At 41.4% G+C, this 23686-nt stretch overlaps 6 protein-coding genes across 11 annotated transcripts; 3 read left to right on the top strand and 3 right to left on the bottom strand.

Annotated features, from left to right (window-relative positions):
• Positions 1-83: 83 nt before the first annotated feature.
• Positions 84-3436, bottom strand: LOC122618388 (serine/threonine-protein kinase PLK4). The gene is made up of 8 exons (XM_043794795.1): positions 3308-3436; positions 2779-2878; positions 2624-2719; positions 1802-2570; positions 1296-1743; positions 723-1239; positions 516-665; positions 84-455 (listed from the first exon to the last, which is right to left on the bottom strand). The coding sequence occupies exons 2-8, from the start codon at positions 2812-2814 to the stop codon at positions 168-170; spliced, it is 2304 nt and encodes a 767-aa protein (XP_043650730.1). The 5' UTR covers positions 2815-2878; positions 3308-3436; the 3' UTR covers positions 84-167.
• A 136-nt stretch (positions 3437-3572) lies between these two features.
• LOC122618387 (cyclin-dependent kinase 12) lies at positions 3573-9481 on the top strand. Of its 2 annotated transcripts, XM_043794793.1 has the most exons (9): positions 3573-3714; positions 3967-4018; positions 4329-4883; positions 4939-5795; positions 5852-6011; positions 6241-7456; positions 7521-7909; positions 8114-8587; positions 8651-9481. In XM_043794793.1, the coding sequence occupies exons 3-9, from the start codon at positions 4675-4677 to the stop codon at positions 8808-8810; spliced, it is 3465 nt and encodes a 1154-aa protein (XP_043650728.1). In that variant the 5' UTR covers positions 3573-3714; positions 3967-4018; positions 4329-4674; the 3' UTR covers positions 8811-9481. The 2 variants fall into 2 exon arrangements, with proteins under 2 accessions (XP_043650728.1, XP_043650729.1); XM_043794794.1 differs by lacking the exon at positions 3967-4018 and having other exon boundaries at positions 3577-3714.
• Positions 9482-12384: 2903 nt separating this feature from the next.
• Positions 12385-15320, top strand: LOC122616984 (WD repeat-containing protein 26 homolog). The gene is made up of 3 exons (XM_043792604.1): positions 12385-12843; positions 13085-14037; positions 14333-15320. The coding sequence occupies exons 1-3, from the start codon at positions 12388-12390 to the stop codon at positions 14811-14813; spliced, it is 1890 nt and encodes a 629-aa protein (XP_043648539.1). The 5' UTR covers positions 12385-12387; the 3' UTR covers positions 14814-15320.
• Positions 15321-15355: 35 nt separating this feature from the next.
• On the bottom strand, positions 15356-16457 carry LOC122616985 (protein ARV 2). 4 transcript variants are annotated; one of them, XM_043792607.1, is made up of 5 exons: positions 16307-16457; positions 16131-16250; positions 15934-16072; positions 15822-15869; positions 15356-15764 (listed from the first exon to the last, which is right to left on the bottom strand). In XM_043792607.1, exons 1-5 carry the CDS (start codon positions 16400-16402, stop codon positions 15502-15504), a joined length of 666 nt encoding a protein of 221 aa, XP_043648542.1. In that variant the 5' UTR covers positions 16403-16457; the 3' UTR covers positions 15356-15501. The 4 variants fall into 4 exon arrangements, with proteins under 4 accessions (XP_043648542.1, XP_043648540.1, XP_043648544.1 ...); XM_043792609.1 differs by having other exon boundaries at positions 15684-15764; positions 15934-16060; positions 16123-16250; XM_043792605.1 differs by having other exon boundaries at positions 15356-15869.
• Positions 16458-17468: 1011 nt separating this feature from the next.
• LOC122615999 (probable E3 ubiquitin-protein ligase makorin-1) lies at positions 17469-20693 on the bottom strand. 2 transcript variants are annotated; one of them, XM_043791222.1, is made up of 4 exons: positions 20534-20693; positions 19315-20148; positions 18822-19095; positions 17469-18673 (listed from the first exon to the last, which is right to left on the bottom strand). In XM_043791222.1, the coding sequence occupies exons 2-4, from the start codon at positions 20082-20084 to the stop codon at positions 18569-18571; spliced, it is 1149 nt and encodes a 382-aa protein (XP_043647157.1). In that variant the 5' UTR covers positions 20085-20148; positions 20534-20693; the 3' UTR covers positions 17469-18568. The 2 variants fall into 2 exon arrangements, with proteins under 2 accessions (XP_043647157.1, XP_043647156.1); XM_043791221.1 differs by lacking the exon at positions 20534-20693 and adding an exon at positions 20245-20402.
• A 765-nt stretch (positions 20694-21458) lies between these two features.
• Positions 21459-23639, top strand: LOC122616583 (pickpocket protein 28). The gene is made up of 6 exons (XM_043792094.1): positions 21459-21612; positions 21674-21773; positions 21831-22091; positions 22148-22358; positions 22411-22996; positions 23527-23639. Exons 1-6 carry the CDS (start codon positions 21459-21461, stop codon positions 23637-23639), a joined length of 1425 nt encoding a protein of 474 aa, XP_043648029.1.
• The last annotated feature ends 47 nt before the right edge of the window (positions 23640-23686 follow it).

Genomic DNA, 23686 nt, shown 5'->3' on the forward strand with positions numbered 1-23686 from the left:
AAAAATTCATAAAACTTTTAAAGAAAATCATAATTATATTGAATAGTTTTCGGTTAATCATTTTGATAAGCACAGGGAAAACGTACAAAATAAATTTACCTTTAATTTACAATACAAGTACATTTGCTCAAACTTAAAAACTAGTTAGGAAGATAGTTTTGATTCAATTATAAAAGCATGCGATTATAACAAGGCGTTGTTGTTTTGGGAGTCACTGCATTATTGTAGTCAATTTTCCTGCCGCTTTCCAGCAATGGAGCTGTCTTCAACTTTATCTGAATGTTTGGTATCTGACCGACTCTATCTCTGACCGGAAATGGCAAGTCGTCGTCTTTGCCGAAGTGAGTTGAAGTTCCGTTGGGTTGGGTATAAGTTATGCCACCACCTTGCATGCTCGGAATAACAGAGACCACGGATCCATCATAAAATTGAACTTGGACAACTCCATGGGAGAGCTAGAATTGCGAAATGAAGATCAGAAACCATGTGAAAAATAAAGGTACATTTTGCATTACCTCAGTAGCTATTCCAACATCAGGAATGTTTATGCGTTTGATGGGAATATTTTGATGGGCAGCTAGCATGTTTGACCTGGAGCAGTTGCTTCCAAAGTCTGTAGTGTTTCGAGTCGAGGAAATTGTGCTTACGGAAAAGTTTATTGAGCCCTGTATGATAAATGCATGTCACAGTCTGCACATTATTAAATATATTTGTATAAATACCTGATTCGATTTTGGTGTGGAAAACGCAATGTTGGTGGTATCCCGTAGACCATCTAATCTTTGAGCTGGCTGTACATCTGTTACGGGTCTTCGTCCAATTGTGACTGGAAAACACGAATTGTCTTTCGTCTGGGCAACTTCCAAGGCATTACTGATGTTAATACAGTGGTTGAAACACTCGATTCCATGCTCTATTAGGGATCGTGACTCCGAACAGGTATGATCTGAGAGAAACATTCCATTTCGATCGTAGACCTTTAGCCCCTCGGACGGTGTCTTTAGTAGCTTAGCCCCTGAGTAGAAGCGGATTTCAAAGTCTGTCATTGTCTCCATCAATTGGCATTTCCCGAGAGTACTGAAGTATGTGACTTTAGGAGTTTTGCTTTTTACCAGCCCTACAAATCGAGCTCCATATAAATATTTTTTCCAGTGCTTGTTGGGCAAATTCTCGTAGTTATATACGCAATCTCCGCTTGGTATTTGAAGATCTGGTGGCTGCTCTCTTACTGGTAAGCCACTGAAATGTAAGAAAGTACTAAGCCGTCTTTGATTTCTATGTCGCACTTTACTTACCGCCCAGGATCTGGCTGATAAATTATGATTCGCTGTCCGTCATCCGATATGCGACAAATATCCATAATGCGATCTTCATTATACGTTGGCCGAAACCTAAGAAACTCGAGAACTACCTCCCCATTGCGCAAAATACTCATTATAGCATTCTTCGTCTTATAACGTGTCGAAAGCAGTCTTTTAGTGTTCAATGGTGGCACCGAAATACGATCTTCCTTAACAGGTGCCGGTTTAGAAGTGGGTACCATGCCAATTTCCATGCGGAACGCTGAAGCCTTAGCAGCTCCTAGCCAATTTGGCTCTGCCAAGCCAGTTGAAGTTTGCCGAAATAAACCTGGCTGCTCATAAGTCAATTTATGATGCTTGAATTCCTCCTGAATTTGGGGAAGCATTTGTTGTGGTCCTGAGTTTTCCACAGAACGAATTTGCTGGGAATTCCGGGACTCACCTAAAATAGATAAATAGAGTAAGATACCACAGACAAATATAAATTCCCGCATAATTACTGCTAGCAAATGTTATAATTCCACTATCGCCGCTTTCCATACTTTGGCTGAACATATTCAACGCTCCCGGCGTCGAGTGTCCACCATTTGAGCATTTTAACATAAAAGGATGACAAAGAACCGCCTCCAAGGTAATCCGCTCATGCGGGAGTTTCTTTAATAACTTGTTTATCAAGTCCTGCGCCTCATATGACAAGTGAGCCGGCATTATATACTCGGACATCACAACTTTGTTAAGGGTTGACTGCACTGCATCGGTTTCGAAGGGCGGGCGTCCCACCAGCAGGGTGTACAACATGCATCCAACGCTCCAGACGTCCGCGGGCAGTCCGTGAGACGAGCGTGACACCACCTCAGGCGAAATATAGTTGGGGGTTCCACACATGGTCATATGGCGCTCATCAGGTCGCTTTAATTGGGTGGCCAGTCCGAAATCGGCGATCTTAACGTGCATTTCCTTGCTAAGCAGGAGGTTGGATAGCGAAATGTCGCGGTGCATGATGTTGTGGGAGTGCAGGTACAAAAGTCCCGCCACCACCTGTTTCAGGATGGAAGCAGCTTCCGTCTCTGTGAAGGGTCTGGCAATGTGGTTCATATAGCGATGAAGCTCCCCATTATGGGCCAGCTCGAGCACCAAATACACATAGTTGGCGTCTTGGAAAAAAGTGTACAGCTGAAGCACGGAGGGATGTTTCAAGCGGGAGTGGATTTCCACTTCCTGGCGAACGCGGTTAGTGAGTCCAGTGCCCTGAATCAGTTTTTTATCGATCTGAAAGCAAATTCGTAAATAATATGTTTAACCAATAATACAGAAGAACTTACCATCTTTATGGCCACATCCTGGTGAGTGTGCAGGCATCGCGCCTTGTATACAATCGCAAAACCACCTTTGCCCAGCAAGTGCTGTACTTCATAGTCCTGCAAAGACAAACTGCGCTTGATATCTTTATTAGACTACTGCATTCCAGAACACCCACCTCAATAGTTTCTCCAAAAGCCCGATTGGATAACATAGCTAGCCTTTTTTATGTAGACTTAATGAGCCACTTGCTATGATCTGTTGTTATTTATCAAAAACTAAAGCCATGTAAACAAACAAGCGAAACAAAATTTAAACGCCACCGTTAGTGTTGGAAAATTTTAATGCTGCATCAGAGAAGATCGGTTACCAGCACTAACGAGGGCTACACTATCGACCGATATAGGTACAAATTGCTTATTACAATTCAATTAATTATATGAGTTAACTACATTGTACAATTTATGATATTTTATCATTTAAAATGACTTTTATATATATTTTATAAACGTTAGTTGTGCTTATAATGTAAGTAAAAGTCTAACTATCGATAATGGCTACAAAATGGCTAAGTAAGCTTATGAGAAATGTATATTACACAATATATATTTTTATCTTTATTTGAACTGAAGGGATTACTTATTTAAATTACTTTAAAGACAGTTGTGTAATGATAAATATTCTACTAGCACTATACTTAAATGCACCTTTTAATCACAGCGCGTTCCCACCGCCTTGACAGATAATGCATCCCTGGTGATTAATCGCCGAGAATATTGCCAGCCATTGCAAATGCAGAGAATCATGGCAAAATTATTCTTATGGTTTTACTACCGAAACAATGCCTAATGAGACATGTAACTTGCATTTGAACAAACTCTTATATATGAACCGATCCCATAATAAGCTGAGGCAATATTCGCGTAATGAATGTAATTCGAAATCATAAACAACGTCGGAATACTAGACTTCGATAGCTGTGTTATTTAATAATTTAAGGACTCCAGCGAGTGCGTGCGCCGAGAGCCGAAATAAAGAACCGTGTAAGCCGCCAATTTCGCCGGCAACAAAGTTTTTAACAAGTGGTGTTTGCATAATTTACTCCCAAAAACTGGTAAGTCCGCAGAAAAGAAAATAAAGTGACCCACATACTTACATTAATACTCATGTATGTACATATGTATATTGGTTGGTGTTTGTCTCATACATGAAGGCACGCAGACAACCTTGGACTCTCACACTACCGTCAATGACAAGCAACAGTGCGAAAATAGTGCTGGAAAGTGTTTTTGAAAATCCTTAACGTAATTTTTAAAAATTATTTAAGTATCTTAAACTTTGTTTTATATCTCCGATCATCCATCAGTTTTTACGGCCCTTTCTGGAACCTTAGCTGTCGCCCTAGTCAAATTCTACAGGTTAGTTCAAACAAACAAAAGCAAGTAGTCTAATGCCAATAAAAAAAAATTATATATAAAAATTATCAAATTATATTTAATAAATTTTTAAAGGCACAAATTTTCCATAAGTTTTAATGAACAAACCTAATTAAAAAATGGTTGTTGGTTTTTTGTAAGCAGTGTGCCCAGCGCCATAGATTGGTTAAATGACAGCAACACGCGTTCTTCCGCTGATGGCGAAAATGCCCTATACCAATTTCGGTCACACTTGCCACTTCATTATAACCTTAAAATGACAAGTTATAAATTTTTTTTATGTTAATTTTAGTGGAACCCGAACACTAGATTGACTTTCCAAAGCTGTGCCGCAAAGTGCCGAACGTTTTTGATTGTCTGCGCAACTTCGGCGTCTTAAACTAGGACATATCCCGGATAATCATGTAAAGAAAACGTCACACGAATATGTGCTTGTGCTGGTAGGCAGCGATGTAAATAAAATTGAAGCTGCTTCCGAGGAAAATCTCACCAAAATTTAAAAAAAAAAAAACTTGAACGCCGAAGTGCCACTTGTAGCAGAAGTAAGCGGACAGCGAAGACCCAGCACGATCCGTAGAGAACTGAGCGTGGTGTCTGCGGTCTGCGAGTTCTCAAAATCCGACCGTTGAGACGCTACGATGCATGCATCCTCCGCGGCGGCCACCGCACTTGTGGAGTACTCGGACGTTAGCTCAGAGGACTTCTCAGACCAGGAGGCAGGCGACTTGGACGCGGACGCTGGCAAGGGAGCCGGAAACATCAAAAAACCAAAGCCAGCTGCGGATAATCAGTTCTCAAAAGGTCGTCTTGGTGCCAAACCCGATAAGGAAGGTTATGATAACTACAGGTAAGGGAAGGAGAATTGATCTGAAAGTGAAGGTCACTACAAACCCTCTTTGCAGAAGTAGAAGGGCAGAAGACTCAAATGATCCAGGTGCGGCCGGATCAAGACAAACGTCGAGCAGCGAGGCCACCAATCCGCGGAAGGAACCTTCGCAGGCATCCAACACCTCGAAGGACGAGATGTGGGGAAGAGAAATTTACATGTCCAGCGATTCTATCGACACCGATGAGCTAGAGGCGGAAATGAAGCGGCAAAAGCGCAAAAAGCAGAAAAAGGAAAAACACAAACACAAGTCCAAGAAAAAGTCCAAGAAGCGCAAAAAGAAGCGGGCCAAATCGTATTCCAGCATCGATTCGATGTCGGACAATGACATCAATGCCTTATTGGACCGGCGCTATACTCCGCCGACGGCTCCTAGCAAGAGCCACGAACGGACGGTTAGCGCAGCGCCGTCCTCCTTCACCCCACACAACCTCAAGGAGAGCAGTTCGCCAGCCACTCCACCGCCGGCGCGTCGGCCCAATACCAATAGCACCTACTACGGGGAGTCGTCCGTGGAGACGGCCAACTCTGCACTAGGCAGCAACCTGCAGGTCACAGTTACGAACAAGCAGTCGAGCAGCAGTCGACTTCGTTCTCCTCCTCCGTCCTCCCGCTCCAGTGGCAACGGGCCGAGGTTTGGAAACTCCCCGCGTACTCCACCGCCCTCTCACTACACCTCCACTGGTGTCGGAGGAGGGGTGGGCAGTGGGTCAGTGGTCCGCGATTCACGCAGCTCCCGCTATGTAAATAGTCCCCACAAAGAGGAGGTAAGTGCTCATCACCGCTCTAGCCACGATCACGGCTATCAGGGACGTTACTCCAGTGCTGGCTCGAGCAGTCACGATGCCAGGAAGGTGAAACGACTGTCGCCGGGTAAGTTTCACTAGTTTAGACAAATGTTGTTTACTTACAATGCAAAATTTTTGCAGAAATGGACCGCTACAACCATCAGCCAAGCACACCGCCCCACAAGCGCCGGAAGTTTAGCGATGGTAGGGAAGTAGGCCTCGGAAACTTTGAGCACAGTAGACACCAATCTGGAAAGTACGAACGATACAGCAGAGATCGATATTCTAGGCGGTCCTCAAGGTAAAGTTGTTCATATATTTTATGTGAATTATAGCTCTAATTACTTACTGACTTCGCTTCATATCAAATAGGTTGAATTAGAAAATATTTTTCTATCTTAAACACTCTTAAAATAACTTCATGTATGTGCATATTGGCTTGTGAAATGGAAATTTGAGCTAAACATTTGACTGAAATTGTGTCTACGTATTTACATATCTAACAACCCATTTTTTCAAACTTTAACCAGGAGCCCCAGTGTGCAGCACTCACGAAGTCGGCAATCTCCCATCGGTGGCCTGTCAAGTGGTTCGAACGCGTTTCGCCATGGTGGCAGTCACAAACACAAGTACGGGACGACGGTTAGCTCGCCGACGAGGTCCTCAAAACGCGCTTCGGGAACTGGTACCTCTGGAGATCGCTACTCGAGGTCGCCCAGAACAAGTTCGCGGTACATGGAGGCCTCACCCCCATCGCCAGTCGGAGCTTCCGGTTCGCATCATTATCATCATCGCCGTTCGCCAAGGATGCGCCAGAGGACCAGAGGAGGCAGCCGTCGCCGGTCGCCAAGTTCGGCCAGCAGCGAGAGTTCAGCCTCTCGCAGCCGATCGCCAACGTCAAGAGATCTAAAGCACAAGCGTGAAGAGTACATAAAAAAGATCAGCGAGACTAGCCTATTTGCCGAGCTGGTGAAAGATCGTCACAAAAGACAGAAGGCGCTGAAGGAAATCATCGAGCGGCAAGAGGAGAACAGCAATAGCAACAGCAACGGTGCACTGACTATTAACGACAACAGTTCCTCCGTGGATGGCAATACACCCAACACGGGTGATGGCCGATCTGGCCCTGGAAGTGGGACACCCGCTGCGGCTTCAATTACTTCCAATGGGCTTGAAGTCCTGGGTAGCAAACCGGATCTTGACCTTAACAACATTCCCATGCCAAACAAGCAGAACGATACTGTGGTTTCGAATCCGGGTTCAAACGTCGATGTTCCGGACAGTTCCACGCCGTTGAAGCAACCTTTGTTGGTGGCTCCGTTCTCAGCCAATAAGAACAACATAAAACCCAAGAGTTTGACTTCTTTGCCGCTACCGCCTGGGATGAATGTCCTCGACTTGGCCAGTGCAAGGTCTCCCTCGCCGGGGAAAAAAAAAGAGTCGGACGAAAAGAACGTTAATACAAGCGTCAGCGCCAACAAGAGCGTGCTTAATCTTCCTATGCCGCCAGTAATTCCTGGAAGCGAAGAGCTTAGTGGCGAGGATGATGTTATCGACAGCCCTGAAGACTTTGATGCACCCGCTGTTGGCATTGTGCATGGCCAAGGTGGTGGGCCAGGAACAACCCGTCGGCGCCCAGTGATACTCAACCGTCGAGATTCGCGAAACAACGTACGCGACTGGGGTGAGCGATGTGTAGATGTTTTCGAAATGATTGCGCAAATAGGAGAAGGAACTTACGGACAGGTACAGAAAGGACATTTGGTGGTTCATTTGAAAAACAGCTAATTTCTTGTCATTTGCCTTGCAGGTCTACAAGGCGCGGGATCATCATACCAATGACATGGTAGCTCTAAAAAAGGTTCGGCTGGAGCATGAGAAGGAGGGCTTTCCCATTACGGCTGTTCGTGAAATCAAAATACTGAGACAACTAAACCATCGCAATATAGTCAACCTGCATGAAATTGTAACGGACAAGCAGGATGCTGTAGAGTTCCGCAAAGACAAGGGATCCTTCTACTTGGTGTTTGAGTACATGGATCACGACTTGATGGGTCTGCTGGAGTCTGGCATGGTCGACTTCAATGAGGAAAACAACGCAAGCATTATGAAGCAGCTCTTGGACGGTCTAAACTACTGCCATAAAAAGAATTTTCTGCATCGAGACATCAAGTGTTCGAACATTTTAATGAACAACAGGTGGGAAGTTATAGCATTTGGGTGCACTAAAAATAGTTTTACACAAGTTGAAATGTAATGTTCTTTTCCTGATTGAGTTAAAAAATGAATTTTTTTTTATATATTTTTTTTATCTTTATAGTTTATACCAATGCCCAAGCATCTATTTTAATTTACGAATTATCTCTATTCGCAGTATTAACAATATTGATTTACTATTTGCAGAGGTAAAGTGAAACTGGCAGACTTTGGGCTGGCACGACTATACAATGCGGATGATCGGGAACGACCCTACACGAACAAAGTAATTACCTTATGGTATCGTCCTCCTGAACTTTTGCTGGGCGAGGAGCGTTACGGTCCGTCGATAGACGTGTGGTCCTGCGGGTGCATCCTCGGAGAACTCTTTGTGAAGCGGCCACTGTTCCAGGCTAATGCGGAAATGGCGCAGCTTGAAACGATATCGAAGATTTGTGGATCCCCGGTTCCTGCTGTGTGGCCGAATGTAATTAAGCTGCCTCTGTTCCACACTCTCAAACAAAAGAAGACGCATCGCCGCCGTCTACGGGAAGACTTTGAGTTCATGCCAGCACCCGCACTTGATCTGCTGGACAAAATGCTCGATTTAGATCCGGACAAGCGCATCACAGCTGAAGATGCGCTTCGGTCGCCGTGGCTAAAAAAAATCAACCCCGACGAGTAAGTACACAACCTTTACTCTATATTCATTTCAAGCATCCAAATAACGTTATATTTTTACAGAATGCCAACGCCACAATTGCCCACGTGGCAGGACTGCCATGAGCTTTGGAGTAAGAAGCGCCGTCGGCAGATGCGGGAGCAACAGGAGTCGCTTCCTCCTACGGTGATAGCCTCGACCAAATACCAACAGCATGGAGCTACCATGGTGGGGGATGCTTAGCATTTGCTTTTTGCTTCGCTACTTAATGTGAAGGAGAACTACAAGCAGCGTGAGGGCGAGGAGTGTTCCTGGTGGCACTAGTAATTAGCCGTAACTAGCAGTAACGTAACCTTTAAAGGGATTCTGTTATCCCTAGACAGGGCCAGAATAGGTTGACTTAGACTTGCTCTAGCCCTGTCGAGCTTAAGACAGCTTCAATAAAGTCTTGGCTACATTTATAAAATGCTTTATACGTTGGGCAAATTGAATCAATCGCTGTATAAACGAAGTGTTATATATTCGCAAAGATACATATTTAAAAGATGATTTTATACATATACTATTATTCAATTTAATTGCTATTAGTGTTTTTAATTTTGGAATAAATTGGCAATCTGAAGACATCGTGCATGATCGGGAATAAATATAATATTCGCGTAACGAAAGTGTAAACTATTAACTCAGTACGTATTCGCAACATCAAAGGCGATTTGTAGGTGACCATGTTTCAAAACTACGAAATAATAATAAATAGCGAATCAGTTAAAGATTAGCATTTTAATTATAAACAAATTGTTAAATAATAATAGACTACTTATAGTGTATTGACTAGTTTAGTTTATTGTTAAGTATGTAAGAAAAGTGTAAATTATAAATGAATTTATCAAGTAAATATGTACTAATTTACCCAAGCGCAGGCATTTGATAAGTTTATATTTTAATATGATGTTAGACAGCACACAGCATCAGATTTACATACCATGATGTGCGTGAGACTGAAATCAATTCACATTAAATTATGTAAATAAGTTAAACATTTCTAACATTACACACGATCAAACAAAATTACAATCTCCAAATGCAAATCAAACTGACTAAATTCATTATTGGTACATAAAATCCTACAAATAAAAGTTAAACATACGACGTGTATTTTATATCAATTGATAGCTGCGTAAACGTTCATATACATTTCTCTTCAGGCGAAATAAACTTCTTCGTTTTGGGACTTAAATAGATTTTGTAGGGTGGATATAATATATATAATATTTCCAATTTAGGAAATCAATGACCAAGTGGGAAATTCATCCTATTTTTTCCAGTTTTCCCATTTATATGCCACTTTAACGCCTAGAGATTCTAAGCTAGGTTCTTTAGATTAAGATGTTATTAAACAAGCCCTACTGAGTTCAAAAAATATTATTTAATTATTTTATGGGAACAATAAAGGTTATTTCTTTAATAGAAATTAAATGGGATTTCTTTTGACAGAAATATGCTCAACAGTTATGTTTTATCCCTGACTTTCTATTTTTATTTTAGCTTTATGAAGTGAGGTTTTAATAAACCAGTTTGAAAAGAACAACTTAAATTTATTATTATTGTAAAATCAACCAAAGCTTTGCAGCAAGCTTATTAAAAATGTTATTAAATAATTAAAATAGACAAGTGCAAAAAGGTTTCTTTACAAATAACGAGTGATATAAAAACTTCCATTCGAAAAATGTTGTATATTTAAATTTAAAAAGTATCTCATCATACGGTCACTCAAAGTGAAGAGCCTGGTATTTTTGGCATTCGTGGACAAACGAAGTGATTCGGTATTTTTAAAGGGTCCCACTAAGTGCAGCATATATATAAATGCGTTTCATCATCAGATTTGTATGTATATTGTGTCAGTTCGCCTTTGTTTTTAATAGCAAGTCCGTCAATTAGGAAATGGTTTTACGGTGTGTGTCCAACTAATCGGGATAACCCATCCTCGGGATGAGCCCACTGGAAGGCTGTTTGGGAGCATAAACAATGGGAAGGGTTGCATCTGTGGGAGCGTGTATGTTTGTATACTTATACCCACACCATTGTTACGATGCACCTGGAAGGCCAAAAGAGAAATGCAGTGGAAAGTGTATTATTGCAGTGTGTTAGCGATCCTGGCCAGCTGAGTGAATGCACGGATTAGACATTGTGCTTAGACATAATCTACACAGATACTGAGGATCCAAGGCTTGCCGTGGTGTCTAGACATTTTGAAAAGAAAGTGATGAAAACAGTGTGTGCGTGTATGTAAATAGATGTATTTGGCCATTCCTTTGTACCGAAAACAAAGCAAAGTTGATTAATACGAGCTAGGACAGTCGGGGACGGAAGTATTGTCCAAATCAGATTCTTCAAAATTTTCTCAAGTGCCCCAAAATACGCTTGTCGTCAAACTTTAGGTGCTATCTGTTATGACGTAGTAAAATTTGTTAAATTTAAAATAAGGTTACTCATTGTTGAGGTCGAACTTTTATGATTCCTGATAATTATCTATGTCCAGTTATTTTACGGGATTAATGTTTTTAGCACTATTCGATTTAATGAAGGCAACGTTACAATTGCGTTCTATTCCACAACAAACCCCATTGTTTGAAGTCTATGATATGGGGGTGCACTTTTGATGGTGGTGTGGGTGAACCAGTTTTCTCCGACAGAGCATTGAAAATTATAGAGGTAATTGATCTAAAAAAGAAGTAACCTTTAAAAAAAATGTTATCCTAATTCTAATACATGTCAAGACTATAATTTTATATAGTATAAAACTATAATTTTGAGATAACATAATTGAACTTTTCTATTTCCCTCGGTTTTACTAATATATATAGCCATACCAATATTTTTGTCCACGATTGTGCAGCCATCAGGGATGTACATACGTAAGTAAAATGCATGTACATTGCACATACACATGTACATACAAATGTAATGTGTAGAACAGAAAAGAGCCGAATGAAAATACCCTTGATTTTGGTATTGATTGATTTTGTGTATTGACGAGACTAGGAGACTTGGCGGGTGGCTCTCTTATTTTGGGTAGTAATATTTTTAGTTACGCTTTTGAAAAGATTGACTACAAACTGCACTTTTCATAGTAGAGGGTTAAAGGTCGAACAGCGAAACAAAGTTAAATATAAAGTCCCAAATGAGGCATTAGTTGTTCTTTGGGTCCCGTTTCCATTCAATAGAAAGATAACACACTGTATTTTTACAATGTAGCTGGAATATAATGTGCTATACCCTCCCTGCAGGTCGTAGATTGAACTGCAATCAGCGAGTGCTATCAACTGCCAGAAACGGAGCCCCAATCACGCTAACACCCCTTGAGCAATCGGCGACTCAGGCCGCCTAGGCCCATCAGGCAGCGGTTCAGGTTGGAGGCACTTGCTCGGGATCGGGTTCTGGAGAGGCTGAGCCGGAGGCAGAGCCTGCTTGTTGCTGCCGCGTTCGCAAAGGACTCAAAATTGATAGAAACAACAAAAAGGCTGCTGCAACTGGTGCCTCGTCTGAGGACCAGCCGCCGCGCAAAAAGGGTCGTCGCTCAGGAGGCTCAGGCTCCGCGTCCTCATCCGCCTTCTCCATTTCCAGTGCCGCAGGATCAGTAGATGCGGCATCCACGTCGCGAGCAGCTCAGCAGTTACAGCTCCAATTAAACTCCTCCACTTCAACAGTCTCCACCACGGAAGCATTGGCAAATTCCATCACAGGTCACCAAAAACCGATAGACAGCAACAAGAGACCACGGGATCATATTAGCAGCAGGACACAGGGCTTCGAGGCAACTATGCAGAGCACGAGTTCCACGTCGAGCGGCTCCTGCTCTAGGCCTCTCGAGGGTTCCACGCTAAATTCCGGCGGCAGTGCCGAGAACGTGGCCCGCGAGGGAGGCAGTGGCGAGGACAGCGTCGGCATCGGCGATGATAATCCCTCGGGCAGCAGCGCCGCCACGAACGGACACGATTCCAAACACAACGGCTTTATTGTCAACAATGGCAGCAGCAGTCGTATCGTCGACGGCGAAAACAATCGGGAAAACACCAGCTATAGCGGTGTGCAGCTGGACAAGTCCAATCAGGAGATCATCCGGCTGATCGGGCAGTATCTACACGACGTGGGGCTCGATAAGTCGGTCCAGACGCTCATGCTGGAATCCGGATGCTATTTGGAGCACCCTTCTGCTACAAAGTTTAGGGAGCACGTCCTAATGGGTGACTGGTCAAAGGCAGATTCAGACCTCAAGGTAATTAGCTTCACTTTCGTACTAGTATGGTTCTTAGAAGTATTCAGTTTTTTGTTTTTTGATGATCCTATGAGTTTTCGAGTGTGTCTAGATTTGAATTGCTCGAGTAATACAAATTTTACTGTGCGGATGTAGGATATTAACTTCAAAAGCCGAACCTGTGTTTTCAAACTTAGACCACCTTACTATTCGTATAAAAATATATTTTTGAGTAGCTACTAAACGAATGCGACTATTGCAGGACTTGGAGCCATTAATCGACAATGGAAAATTGGCAACGATCACCGAAATGAAGTTCATATTGCTGGAGCAAAAGTATTTAGAGCATTTGGATGATGGGAATCCCTTGGACGCCCTTCACGTCCTTCGCAGCGAGCTAACTCCCCTGCAGCATAACATAACGCGTGTGCACCAGCTGTCCTCGTACATGATGTGTTCTACCAACCAAGACCTTTACCAGCGCGCCAAGTGGGAGGGCAAGGGCATCCTGTCGCGGGCCTTGGTTATGGAGCGCCTACAAACATTTATGCCGCCGTCGGTGATGATGTCACCACGGCGCCTGCGCACCCTGCTGCAGCAGGCTGTGGAGCTGCAGAGCCAGCACTGCCCCTGCCACGACATGGCGTGGGAGACGAATCTGGAGACAGTCTCGCTGCTCACCGACCACTGCTGCACCACGGACGGCTTTCCCATGCAAACTATTCAGATCCTCACCGACCACTGCGACGAGGTGTGGTTCTGCAAGTTCTCGCCCGACGGCCTTAAATTGGCGACGGGGAGCAAAGACTCCACTGTGATTATCTGGGATGTTGATCCGTACAAGCTGACCCTCAAGCATCGTCGCGTTCTCGACGGTCAGGCTCAGCTCAGCGTGAGCTTCGTCAGCTGGAGTCCCGACTCCAAGCTCATCCTTGTCGGGGGCACCGAGGATTCCCACGAGCTCTACATCTGGAACGTAGACGACGGCAAGCTGGTGGTCAAGTTCTCGCAGTCTCTGGAGGACAGCCTGGCCTGCGGTGCCTTCAGCCGCGATGGCGCTCGCTTCGTCTGCGGGGGCCAGAAGGGTCAGCTATATCTATGCGACCTTAACGGCACCATAGTCGACTCCTGGGAGGGAGTGCGCGTCAACAGCATAGCCTTTCGGGCAGATAACAAAACGATCTTAGCGGCCGATAATCATTACCGAATCAGAGGGTAAGCAGAATTAAAAATAGGTGGTTGCACTTGGTAAAATTGGGGAGCGGAAACTTAAAGCTTATTATTCATATATTATCTAAAGTTTTAAAAATGCAAAAATTCAAAAACCTGTCTTCGTATTAGCAGATTATTTCCACTAAAGGCAATATACGCTTTACAAATGTTCCTTTTGGTATGAAAAGACTTTTGGTGTTTTAAAACCAAACCCATTATTATTTTACGATGTAAATTAAAAACTCTCTTACGGTAAAACTAGCACACAATTTAAAAGTGAATATTCTTTTAATTTCAGGTACAACTTTGATAGCCCGCGTTCAGACTTTGATATTCTGAGGGAGCCACATCCCATTATGACCTTCAGCATCAACTCCGCCGACCGATTGGCCTTGCTGAACGTCTCAAACCAAGGCCTTCACCTCTGGGACATCGAGGACAAGTGCCTTGTTCGCCGTTTTCAAGGTATACGTCAGAGCAACTTCGCCATCCACTCCTGCTTCGGAGGCGTTAACGAAAGCTTCGTGGCCAGCGGCAGCGAGGACAAGGTTGTCTACATTTGGCACATCAAGCGCGAGGAGCCGCTGGCCAAGTTGGCCGGGCACACCAAGACGGTGAACTGCGTGTCCTGGAACCCCGTGTACCCGTCCTTGCTGGCCAGCGCCAGCGATGACGCCACCGTAAGGATTTGGGGACCGAAGCCCAACGGCAGCAGCGCCACGACTGAGAGCGACGATTGCTCTTCTAGCTCGTCTTCGTCCTCCTGGAATATGACTTAAGGTCCCGAGCCGTAGCAAATGGATGTGCGTAGGATGGATTTTGGATGCTGATATAGTTATACTGCGTCCTGACTTCGATATAAAAGCAGAATGCGTCCCGCTCTGATTGCGCGTCGGGGTCGTCGTTGCTACAAACTGCCATTACAACAAGATGTATGAGCAGCATGACTTACGATTAGCATTAATTACTTAAGTACATTAATACGAAAGGAGAGGCATTACATCATATCTACTATGCTATAACAAGAAATCGATTCGTTTTCAGATTTCTTTTTTATGAATGTATATGGCGATGCGAATTAATATTTCCGGCCTATATTAGCGACTCTTCTGGATCTTTTCATTTATCAAAAGTGCGAACGACCTGCTTGGTTTTCAAATTATTAAATATTGCCATTTGATTTGTTCTATGCAGTTTCCGACATTTAGTATTTAACACGATTTGACGTAATTGATACCCAACAGACACAATAAAAATAGTTATATATATGTTTTTAAATGTCGATGTTTTGATTAACTTGGGTCATAAGCAATCAATAAAATTTGAGTAAAAAATTAGCTTGCTTTTTTATTGTAGGTCTTTGTCACTTATTTCCGAGTAAAGGTTTGCGTTGTTAAACAACATATACAATGGAACTTGTTTAACCAATTTCAGCCTTTTATAAACCATGGCCTACATAATTTTCACTTAAGTAAAATGCTCGTCCACAACGAGTGAGACAAACTGCCTCGCAGTTTCCTTGAAGGCAAAAGCCAGAACTACCAAAGTTAGTGCCCACCACCGCAGGTTCTTCTTAGTGGCTCCGACTGCCTCGTATGCAAGGACCAGAGAGCAGAGGTGATGGCCCATGACCAGGAGGTGGTGCAAATTCCGTCCAAAAACTGTCGTATTATTTCGCCATACCAAAATGGGCAAAAGAAAGAACTTGGAGAGGTTGGAGATCAGCACCACTTTAAATATAATTAAAATAAAACTTCGAAACCCTATTTTTTGCATCCAATCAATACTTAGAGTGGCGGTGATTATTAGCAGCAATAGAGTCATGAACATGTAATCTATAAAATTGAGAAATTGATTAAGGAAAGTTTTTTCTTTGCTTAAAAAAACAAGGTTAAATACCACCCATATTTTGAAGAGTATATGTGTAAAAACCCTTTTCATGGACGTGTAAAGAGGAATTCGGAGGGTCGGGCAATTTTTGGCGGCAAAGTGCAAAGGATTCCAGGAGCAGCACCACCAGAGAAACCTTCCAGTAGAGCTATAACATAGCATACATTTTAGAGCACTACACCAAAAGGATATTCTCACCTAGTCACCTTAAAGTCCCCATTGTAAATGATGTGCCGGAAGGCGCACGAATCTAACAGTAGTGCATCTATTAATATGATAAACTCCTCGAACTCAATGTATTTATCCGTGATTTGGTGACATTTGTCCTGCGGAATAGTAATTGAACTAAATCTTACGATAGTTCTCTTTATTATTTTCTTACGCATTGCGTGGCTTTCATAGTATTGCTGTATTTCTTGAACAGTTCTTTTACTCTGTGTCCACAATTTACGCAGACAAACCGCTTCTTTTCTGTCATTTCGCAGCCAATTCAAAATTTAATTTGTCGTCCGGAAAATCAAACATTTATATCCATCAGCTGATTAGTATTACCGTTTCCAGAGAACCCAATAATACGGCCAATGCACTTCGTAACCGTTAAGATTCAAAATACTGCAACGCCTCAAATTTGAATTCCTTACCATTTCAATCCTACTTTCAAAATTGTGGGTTCTTATAAAACATTTTAAATTCTTACGTTGGTTATCATTCAAGTTATTTAGTTCAAAAATTTTACGTTGTTAAGATTGTTCAAAGGTGAAGTTCAACTTTAAAAATTATTTCAAAACTTTAAGGAAAAGCCTGAAAAACTGAACTTGAAATAACAGATATGTAACTATTGTGTAAACTTAAAACTATTGTGAAATTTAAATAAGGAAAATTAGGGTTTATTGTAAAAAATATGAAAAGAAGAAAGGATTGTTATCTAAACAGAAAACAAACGGAAAATAGTAAAGTTATAAAATAAGTACCAAAAAAATCCGTGTAATAAAGAAACTCTGATTAAACACCCTACATCATAGATTTGTCTAGAAATTTTTTTTATTTTGTATTTATTCCATTCCTGCGTTTTAATATTAACATAATATTACAAATTTTATTTTTAACCTAATCTAGGTACAACTTCAGCCAGATTGGTTGGGTTTTGTTTTGAACAATTTTTAAAATGGGAAATGGCACAATTAGTATTCGATTCAAGGCTCGTTTTATATTTATAATTTATTTGAACGGACCCCGAATATTTTCTAACAATTATTAGTTAGTTACTGCAAAGTATTTTGATTTACGAGTTTATTCTTTTCAATTACTTATTTTGTAATCCAGTTCAAAAAGTAAAGAAAAATATCACTTCTGGATAGGTTTAGCTATTTTGCAAATCTTATCGGACAAACTCATAATTTTACAGAAAAATTTAGTTACTACACTTACATAGCTTACATTACGCTTTCTCATTATTATGCGATGAGGTTACTTCCAGCAAATTCATACGAGGGTCCTCAATGTGGTACATGACGTCGGAAGAAAGGAAGATTAGAACAAAGGCATTGCGTTGCAGCTTTTGCGATAGCATGTATTTGTTAAAGTGAAATTTTCATTTTATATCATACTTCAACGACCATATTTTAGTTTTTAAAACTATGTACTTATTTCCAATTACTCATAAGATATTTGTTGTTTGTCAACTAGAATCACATACAAATGGGCTCGAATCGTTGAACCCGAATCTATGCAATTATTGAGATTTTCAAGTTGTTACATTAATTTTAGATTTCGGAATTCAAACTTGTTGGGTTTACATGTTAATTCCCTTTGTATATTTAATTGTTGCTTTTCCCATGGACAACACATTACATTTGTATCAGTAAAAATAAAACATTTTAAAGAGGTACATTTCGAAAAAATAAACTTAAAATTCATATACAGTAAAGATGTTATACATATCATATTTGTAGTGGATTGGGTATTACGCTTGTGGCCAACAATTACAATTATACTGAATTATAGGTATGCAACAGTAATACTCTAACACAAAGGCTCATAACAATAACAAAATTTCATTTATCGGCGAAAGGGAATAGTTTCTGCTCGGTTTGATACATAGACTTATTCGATGCTGAATGCAAGTATCCAGATAGATGTGCTCATGTGGATTGCTATGTGCGTTTCACTTAGTTGTAGTTGTTAAACTTCAAAAAATGAGTAGAAAACCAATTAAAGAATGTATGCATTTTTATCTTTACAATTCAGTCTGAAAGCCATAGTTTACATGTTTTTTATCACCTATTTTCAAAATGTACTGTTTCCTGCTTGTTTAACTCTTAAATTGTGTATTGAAAGTTAATGATATATCAATGTTCCTTCAAGTTTAGGTTAAACCACTTGTTAAACGTATTAAATGTAATTTAATTTAATACAAGTACGGAAAGTTGCTGTAAATTTCGTTGCATTAAGTGGAGAATAAATATTATGTAACCTAAATTTGGTACCCAAATACATTATTTTGTTTAATTTCGCATTCGATATTTGGTTCAGTATCGTTATACATATCGTGTGAATATTGTTTACGTGTTTCTGGGATTTTATATCCAAATTTGTATGCTTTTGGGCTGTTGTTGATTTTTTTGTTTCCTTCTGCTTCAGAAGCTTACTCGTCATCCGAGTAATCGGAACTTTCGGAACTAGTGATATCACTTGAAAACATCTCCAGCCAATGATAATCACGCTGATCTACGTAGTCCCAGAGATAGATCTATAACATATAATATATTATTTTAGTGGCTTTTTTTTATCGTTTTTATGTCACAATTTTTCAACTTGTGACTCTCTTAAAAAACCCTTTAAATTGAAATATAAGGAGATACTTTTTACAAGCTCAGTTTTTAAGAATTTGTACTCACATCAAGTAAATCAATTATTTCATTCTGGCTCTGTAACTTCCGAGTGCGCTTCGGCAAACCAACATCGACGATATCTCCGTTGGGCAGGGCGTGCTTGTAGAAACACTTGTTACCAAAGGGACACTTGCCCTCTCCTTTTTTGAAGTATTTGCAGTCCTTTGCTCCCAAAGCGGCGCGGTAATCGTTGAGCAATTTGTCCTTTTCCTCCTTGGTCTCCACCCAGAACGCACTGGGACAGACAAAATCCGAGCACACGCGACATTCAGGGCAAGCTCTGCAGATAAACGATCAAATTGGGATCAAAATTATGCGTCCATTTGCCTCACGCAAATATCAATTTAATTTGAATTCTGCATATTGTTCTGTATAGTACAAATTCAAACGTCTAGTTCAGGAGTAAAGCTTCATTTTGAAATGTTTATTGGATATCAACAATACCAAACAAAGAACAAAATGGCCGTCAATATACTTTACTTCTCATAAATTTACTTACCGCGTTATTTTGTGCTCAAACTGTTTGGCCTGGCGCCATGTGCGAATACACTCCAAGCAAAATATGTGGTTGCAGTTAGGCAGAATGCCGAAGCGCTTTTCTCTTCCCGCCTTCTCCATTATCGTGTCGAAGCAGATGCCGCACGTCTTGTCCTTCGATCTGGCAATGGCGAAGGACAGCTCCATGGCCTGTTCGTGCTGCTGGAGGCACTCGCGGTTGTGACTCTTCCGTTGGACTTGATCCGTGGGATGCAGGCAATACTGGTCGCACATTTCGCACAGCTCCATGTGAATGGGGTAGGCGGAGAATTCTCCCCAGGCGCAGGGACCGTTCTCCTCGGCGTAGTGCCCTTTGTTTAGAGATGAAGGTCCGCCCACTACTTCGGCCCAGGAGACACCTGGGGCTAGTGTATCATAGCTAGTTCCAGCCTGCGCCTCAGAGTCCACAGTAGTCTCAAACTCGCTTTGTTCGTGGGCAGTATTTCGCTTTTGGCTAGGCACGAACACCGGGGCGTTTACCCAGTTCCTCTGCTGACTGGAGATGCTGGCGCTGTGGGTGCCACTGCTGCTGCTGGTGCTCGTACTGGGTTTTGGGAGCACATCGGTGGTCACCCGCTGCTCGCACTCAGGGCGACCGCGGCTGAGGTCGTGGGAGAAACGGCAAAGCTCCCCGAAGCGACAGATGCCGCGCACGTAGTAGCGGCAGATGGTCTGGCTCCGGCCAAGGGCCATGCCGCTGATGGCTGTATCGCTGCTGGTGACGGCACTCATTTCGCTACGATGATTGCAAAAGGGTTTTCGGGTTTTCAAATCACTGACAAGTCTGGACGAAGACCTGAAAGCAAAGGCGAGGGGTTAGCGACTGACATTGGGTAAATTCGGGGAAATGTGACCTCCAGTCTCAAGCGTTCTTACCCCCAAGTGAACATACCTACAGACACAGCCACTGCGTATATACGCAGATTCGGCCAAACAGAGACCGTGCGCACTGTAAACCTTAGTTGATTGGCAGTTTTCGCAATCCTCAGCAGGAAACCATACGAAATGCACTAGTGAAAACTTCTGCATTTAAATTATCCCCTTAGCATCAGCGAAAAATGCAGTGTGAGTATGTATGCAAGTGTGTGGATTCCTATACGCGTATAAATGTTGCGTTCTTGCGTTTCTTCTTCATCTTCAAACTAACGCTTGTATCGCCCTCCTTAAATGTTTTACATTACCTGCTGGCTCTCAGTGAATGCGACTTCCTAAAATCGAAGCTGGTTTAATGTCCGCAGCACTCACAATTTTTTACTTTGTCGTTTTATGCACCTTGGAACACATTCACAATTTTTCCCGCAGTGTGACCAAAGCCACCGACTGTTGAAATCACACGCACAACAAACCGTTTGATCACGAAATGTTTGAGGGATTATTTTACAGGGAATCCTGTTGAGTGGAACAAAGGAATGCAAACGAAAACAAGAGGAACGCTTTAGTGCAGTTAATCGACTATCTGATACCCGTTACTAAGATAGTGGGACTACGACTGATGTAAGGTAATAATAGCAATAACCATTATTTGAATTAAAGACTAGTTTGTACAATGTTAATCACTATTAGATTAAAACGTAGAAAGCCATTTACTAATCGTAAACATTTATTTCTATCTAGCGTTTTATTGTAATTAGTGTTAAAGGGTATATAATTAAGTATATATTAATGACATGACCAGCGTTACTCCACACGAAAAAATAGCTTAGAAATGGAACTTATGTACATTCAAGCTCAAATTTAATTCTGTGAATAAAGAGAGAGTATTCTTATTATTAAGTCATTGTAAAAATGGTCCCGCTTGTGTATGTTATTATTACTTATGTGAATATTACCTAGAAATTTGTTCTGTGTAGCAGTAGGGCTTTAACGGACTTTCAAAATATATAAAAAAAACCATTACTCAAGTAAATTAAAACCGATTTACAAGAAACCCTTTTTAACCTTTTGCAGTCCCTCTGAAGCAATTAGAAGTAAATCGTGCCCTACTCAGGTGGACAGTATTCATACAAACCTTCCAAAAGCCAGAACATGCGCTTGATAAAAAAAAAACCTGGACACATTTGGAGTGTTAACCGAAGAAGGGGGAAAAGTTTCCTAAGAAATACTTCAATGGAAATGCTTAAATACGTTATTAGCGATAATAATTATTCTTGGTGGATAAAGCTTTACTTCGCCATCATTTTCACATTGGTTCTTTCTGTGGCCGTAAACTTGGCTATTGGAATTTATAATACGTGGGACAGCACACCTGTTATAATTGGAAGTAAATAAATTGTGAAATATATTATTCTTATAGATGTCAATACATTTTCATCTTTTTAAAGTTAGCTCTAAAATGACTCCCATTGATAAAATTCCGTTTCCAGCAATTACGGTTTGCAATATGAACCAGGCTAAAAAGTCGAAAGTAGAGCATTTAATGCCGTAAGTACATATTAGTTAGGTCATACGCTAAACTAATTAATTCGCAAACAATATTAGAGGAACCTTAGGATACGCCATGCTCCAAAAGACATGTTATAAGGAAACTAGTTACTCGCAATACATGGATAATCAGCGCAGAAATGAAACATTTCCAAATTTCATATTGGATGTTTCTGAGAAGTGTGCAGATCTGATAGTATCCTGCATTTTTCATCAACAAAGAATACCCTGCACTGACATCTTCAGAGAAACCTTCGTGGATGAAGGACTGTGCTGCATATTTAATGTTCTGCATCCGTATTACCTTTATAAATTCAAGTAAGGTTGAGCGAAGGCCAAATTAACGAAAAACTTACACGTTTTTGCATTTAAAGATCACCCTACATTCGCGACTACACTTCGTCCGACAGGTTTGCAGATATCGCCGTAGACTGGGATCCAATATCTGGCTATCCACACAGACTACCTTCAAGTTATTATCCCCGTCCGGGAGTTGGAGTTGGTGCCTCGATGGGTCTGCAAATTGTTCTCAATGGTCACGTCGACGACTATTTCTGCTCCTCCACAAACGGTCAAGGCTTTAAAGTAAGTTGTGTTATACGGTTTTTGGCCAGCTGATTTATAAATAACTTTTCAGGTACTCCTGTATAATCCGATAGACCAGCCGCGCATGAAGGAGTCGGGATTACCTGTGATGATTGGGCATCAGACGAGTTTTCGCATCATAGCTAGAAACGTTGAAGCTATACCTTCTATAAGAAATATTCACAGGACGAAACGCCAATGTATTTTTAGTGACGAGCAGGAATTACTCTTCTACCGCTACTATACGCGCCGAAATTGCGAGGCAGAGTGCGACTCCAAGTTTTTTCAGAGACTCTGCAGTTGCATTCCCTATTACTTACCACTAATTTATCCCAATGCCTCAGTGTGCGATGTGTTCCACTTTGAATGTCTGAATCGTGCAGAGTCCCAGATCTTCGACCTACAGAGCTCAGAGTGCAAGGAGCTTTGCCTGACCAGCTGCCACGATTTAATTTTCTTTCCCGATGCTTTTTCAACTCCTTTTAGCCAAAAGGACGTCAAGGCACAAACCAACTACCTAACGAATTTCTCAAGTGATTACATACGCCAAAACTTGGCGGTGGTCAACTTCTTTCATACCGACAACTATTTTAGAAGCAGTGTAAGGACTTCGTATACCGGACCCACTGAATATATGGGTATGATACATTTTGATAATCTCGTTACTTAGACAGCAACTTCAATTCCAATAATATGTAGGTATGTTCGTCTTCGGAAAACTATCCGAGTCGGTAAGGGATGTCCGTCCGTCTGATCGTATAAACGTCCAGGTGCTTTAACTCGAAGGGGGAGTTCAACTTAAACAGACTCTTGATAACCTATTATTATCTGCTTTTATCACTCAATAACGGCGCTCCATATAGAGTCTGATGCGCATAGGGACTACTATATAAAGTCGTAGAATTGCGAATTCGCTATGACGGTCCGATAAGAACCGTTCATAACTTGATCAGAACTTATTTTACTACTTATAAGTCAATTTATTTTCAGTACATTAAATATTTATATTAATCACTACAAAATGTAACTCCTATTCGTAATTCGCCTAGTTTAGAGCTAATCCAAAATCGATAAAAACATATACAAATTTCATCTTCAGTTTGTTCACAGAGTTCACGATTTTGAGACAGTTGACTAAAGCTTTTTATCCTTCTTTTATCTTTTCCAGCGTCAACTGGTGGCATTATGAGCTTAATGATTGGATTTAGTGTAATATTCATTGCTGAGATAATATACATAATTTTCTTTATTTTAACACTGTTGCTTTTAATTATATTCTGATTATGTGTACCTATCGGCTTCTGTAAATAAAATAAACTACTTTAAAT

This window comes from Drosophila teissieri, chromosome 3L (genome assembly GCF_016746235.2).
Source record: "Drosophila teissieri strain GT53w chromosome 3L, Prin_Dtei_1.1, whole genome shotgun sequence".
NCBI classification, from domain to species: Eukaryota; Metazoa; Arthropoda; class Insecta; order Diptera; family Drosophilidae; genus Drosophila; species Drosophila teissieri.